We start from the raw sequence: 4992 nt of genomic DNA on the forward strand, positions 1-4992 counted from the left end.
GTGCGTGTGTGTGAGTGAGTGTGTGCATGTGTGTGTGTATCTGTGAGTGTGTGTTAAAAAGTCTGTGTCTGTGAGAGTGTGTGTGTATGTGTGAGTGTTTGTGAGTGTGTGTCTGTGTGTGTGTGTGTGTGTGAGTGAGTAAGTGTGTGTGTTTGTGTGTGTGTGTGTGTGTGTGTCTGTGTGTGTGAGTGAGTGAGTGAGTGTACTTATATAAACATAAAAATCGAACTAAATAAAGTAAATATGAATTTACTAAAATGATATATTATTAATTAACATAAGGAATAATATAAAATAATTTATTTTTACATTTATTCCATCTATTTTTATAAAAGAAAAAAAAAGCAAATAAAATACATATTGTTCAACAACATTTAATATTATTAATAAATATAATAATTAAATATACATTTACTTTTATAATTATTCCTTATATTTTGAGTGGCTTCATGTGAGTTCAGAAGAAAGCTACATCTTACAATTTTCACTGAAGTTCAGTTTGTTAGTTTTAGTAGTAGTTTATCTGCAAATATTATGTAAATAAATAAATAAATAATTCCATAGATGACTTCAGAGTCAATCATTAACATACAAAGAGCTACATAAACAGAATTTTGTGAAGGGAAACTGCAACAAAAACATGCCAAATTTAGTTAAATCTTAATTCAAATGCATAATTATGTGCATCTAATTCAGCCACACGAGTGAGAAGTGTGTGTGTGTGTTGAATCTGATCCATACTTAATGCTCTGGACGCGGCGGGCACAGACTGCACGCCTGAGCTCTTTCCGTTCCGCCGTGCCTGACCTTGCCGCCGCTCCCCAGAGATGAGCGACGGACATCAGCGCTCTGCCAAACAGGCGTGGCCTTCATTGCCCAGCAGCCCTTTCACACCTAAACAAACCGTAGAGGGCAGAGCGAGAGAGATGCAACAGATGCCCACTTCACCAACATCCGGGCACCTGAACGCAAATGAATAAATAAACAAACCAAACGCTGTGGTTGTAAGTGCGGGCAGAGAGAAATCAGCGCTTGGCGGCACGCCACAGATCCGACAACTGGCACGATACCCTCCACAACCCTGGCAAACACCGCCCCCCTTCTCAAGAGACCGCGGCCGAAAGAGAGAGAGAGAGACAGGAAGTAGATAACATTTCTGTGTCTCTCAGCTCCAAAACTAATTAACACTCAAGCGCATAACATGGAGTGAGTAAGTGTGTGTGTTTGTGTGTGTGTGTGTGTGTGTGTCTGTGTGTGTGAGTGAGTGAGTGAGTGAGTGAGTGAGTGTGTGTGTGTGTGTGTGTGCTCACGTTTGAAGGGGCCATCTGCTGCAGACAGCGCCGGTGCTCCAGGTTTCTCTATCCTGTAAATCTCATCCAAAAACTGCAGTTTACAGTCACCAATCACATCACCCAGACCTCTGAAACAACCAATCACAGCACCAGCTTACAGTGATGTCATACACGCCTGTGATCACACAACCAAATGAACCAGAATCACTGATGAATCACTAGGACCCTCGGAGATCTGTTTATTTTTTTCTGTTTTCTCTATTTCCATTTTTTATTTTTCACAAAAATGTCAAATTAAAATAAATAAATTGTAATATCAAAATGAAATACTAAAAATGTATTTATAAAAATGTCAAAGCATCACAAAAAATGTAAATAAAAATAAAACACTTACTAAAGATGTACTAAATTATAAAAATGCTTTTTTGGAATTCTGCGTTTTATCATCAAAAATGGTGGTAATTAATTTACAAACTACTATGTAAACAATTTATTTAATATTGATAGATTAATATTTAAATGAAGCGATTGATGCTTAAATAAAAAATACAATAATCCATTCAAACAAAATATTGCATTTTTATTTTTTTGTCAAACAACTTGCTTCAAACAGGTTTACTGCATAAATTAATTTGTTATAATAAATTTGTATTATTATTATTATGATTTCTACCACTAATGTAAATGTGCATTTTACAATAGCAATATATTTCCTCAAGTTAAGTGAACTTTTATTTTGGCGGTTAGCTTTACCCCAGCAGAATCTTGACGCGGATCTCTTTGTTGGTGCGCGAGACAGCGTTGAGGGTCGAGATCTCGGCGTCGTACCAGAAGCCTCGCTCCTCGGGATTCTCCAGGTTATAGTTAACCATCACCAGGTCACCCACCTGCAGCTGGTCGAAGCGCAGCAGAGTCCTGGCCCTCGGACGAACGTCACCCGCGCTCATCTCCACCACGCCGTTCTCTGGATAACTGCGGGAAACAGAAGCAAACGCCGTCGGCATCAGACGCAAGAATAAACCTCAGCGTGTGCCGTTAACGCCACCAACAACAACTGCAATAATGACTGTTTTCACACAGGTTTCCTCAACACTCCCTCTGCCTGCCATTGGTCAGTCAAACAGATAGTCCCGCCCCCAAACTCACTCCATTGGTGGAGTCAGAAGTCGACATGTTCGGGCCGATCAAACAAACTGATCAATGTTCTGAAAGTGTCAAGAAAAATCTACCTATAAATGGCAAATTTAAAGTAGGCTTTCTCAAACTAGTGTTCATGAGTTGATAAAAAAAGCTAATAATTATAAGAATGTCAAATTAAATAAAAAACATTTAAATAATAACAATCAAAATAAACACTAACTTAAAATGTGCGAAATTATAAACATTTCGAATTAAAATAACAAAGTAAATAAAAACAAAATAAAACAATGTATTAACTAAAAAAAGTAATAAAAATAAATTTTGCTAAAATAAAACTTGCTAAAATGCATTACATTTATTCATTTTTAAAAATTATTTCAAAACAAAAACAATCAAAATAAAAGACTTCCTAAAAATGTATGAAATCATAAAAAGTCAAATAAAAACATCAAAACAAAACAAAGTAAAACACTTAGTCAAAGCTAATTAAATTATAAAAATATAAAAAAAAAAATAATAATAATTTTATCATAAAAATGCGACTAAAAAATTTAAAACAAATCAAAACAAAAAATGTATTCAACTATAAAGAGTCAAATAAAAAATTGTAAAATTAAAATAATTTTAAAATAAAAACAAGCAAATTACATCGCTTACTAAAAATTAAATGAAAAAAAAAATCAAATTAAAATAATTGTAAAATAGCCACAAATCACAACAAAACACTTACTAAAAATTAAATAAAAAATGATAAAAAAACATCAAATTAAAATCATCTTAAAATAAAAGCAATCAAACTGAAAACTAAAAAGATTAACTGTTGACCTGCGTGTTATATGACCAGTAACTGATTTCAGGGAACTGTGAATGTGTTGTTAAATTATTGAAATATTAACTTATCAGACAACTTGACATCGACCGAGAAACAACAAATGTGTTATTCTGAACGTTTTGATCTCAGGGAAGAAAACAACAGCCACAAACACGAGTGCATTATCTCGCAGAGATCCGTCGCTTGGAATCGCTGCTGTTCAGATGCGTGACGTCAGCGGCGTGAATCAATGAATCAGTGAATCAATGAATCAGTGAATCAATGAATCAGTGAATCAGATCCGCAGACGTCTGATCGCTCTCACACACATCTGCTGGAGAAACACGCTTCTGAGCGACCGTACGCTCCACAACATCTGCTGAAAACACACACACATGAAGAGCAGGAACAGTGTGTGTGTGTGTGTCTGTGTGTGTGTGTGTGTGTGTGAGAGTGTCTGTGTGTGTGTGTGTGTGTCCATCAGTCGTAGGTTGATCTTTCTCTCGTCTGGACTGTGCCGCACTCTTCTGCTGCTCCACACGCTCATGTTCGGAATATCAATATGACTCTCACTCACACACACACACACACACACACACACACACACGCACACACACACACTCACGCAGCAGCAGCAGGACTGTGTGTGTGTGTGTGTGTATGTGTGTGTGTGTGTGTGTGTGTGTGTGTGTGTGAGAGAGAGAGAGAGTTTTTGTGTGTTTCATCAGCTCCGGCTCTTCTGACCCTTTAGAAAATAAACACGTTTCACATTCTCAGCAGTTCATTTCTCATAATGTCCAGCTCTCAGACAACACACACACACACACAGGTTTGTTTTTGTGAAAAGTGGGGACATCCTCACTCTCACCCTCACACTCTCACTCTCATTCACACACACTCTCACTCTCACTCTCACTCACACACACTCACACACACTCACTCTCACTCTCACTCACACTCACACACACTCACTCTCACTCACACTCACACTCACACCCTCACACTCTCACACCCACTCTCACACTCACTCACACCCTCACCCTCACACTCACACCCTCACCCTCACCCTCACACACACACTCACTCTCACTCTCACTCACACTCACTCTCACACTCACACTCTCACTCTCACACTCACACTCTCACTCTCACACTCACACTCTCACTCTCACACTCACACTCTCACTCTCACACTCACACTCTCACTCTCACACTCACACTCTCACTCTCACACTCACACTCTCACTCTCACACTCACACTCTCACTCTCACACTCACACTCTCACTCTCACACTCACACTCTCACTCTCACACTCACACTCTCACTCTCACACTCACACTCTCACTCTCACACTCACACTCTCACTCTCACACTCACACTCTCACTCTCACACTCACACTCTCACTCTCACACTCACACTCTCACTCTCACACTCACACTCTCACACTCTCACTCTCACTCTCACTCACACCCTCACACTCACTCACACACACACACACACACACTCACTCTCACTCACAGTCACACTCACACCCTCACACTCACTCACACACACACACACTCTCACTCACACTCACACCCTCACACTCTCACTCTCACTCTCACACTCACACCCTCACTCACACTCACACCCACACCCTCACACTCACACTCACACCCTCACTCTCACTCACACACACTCACTCTCACTCACACCCACACACTCACACTCACACTCTCACTCTCACACTCACACCCACACACTCACA

General features: G+C 39.4%; 1 protein-coding gene across 1 annotated transcript in view; it reads right to left on the reverse strand.

Annotated features, from left to right (window-relative positions):
* Positions 1–4992, reverse strand: part of LOC107669276 (uncharacterized protein KIAA2026-like) — a 68828-nt gene that overhangs the window by 40233 nt on the left and 23603 nt on the right. The window contains exons 4-5 of the mRNA XM_016461453.1: positions 2046–2264; positions 1311–1420 (exon numbers count right to left, since the gene is read on the reverse strand). Of these exons, the coding sequence (XP_016316939.1) occupies positions 1311–1420; positions 2046–2264 (329 nt within the window). The remainder of the gene's footprint in view (positions 1–1310; positions 1421–2045; positions 2265–4992) is intronic.

Source organism: Sinocyclocheilus anshuiensis, unplaced genomic scaffold (genome assembly GCF_001515605.1).
Source record: "Sinocyclocheilus anshuiensis isolate Anshui unplaced genomic scaffold, SAMN03320099.WGS_v1.1 scaffold320, whole genome shotgun sequence".
Lineage (NCBI taxonomy): Eukaryota > Metazoa > Chordata > Actinopteri > Cypriniformes > Cyprinidae > Sinocyclocheilus > Sinocyclocheilus anshuiensis.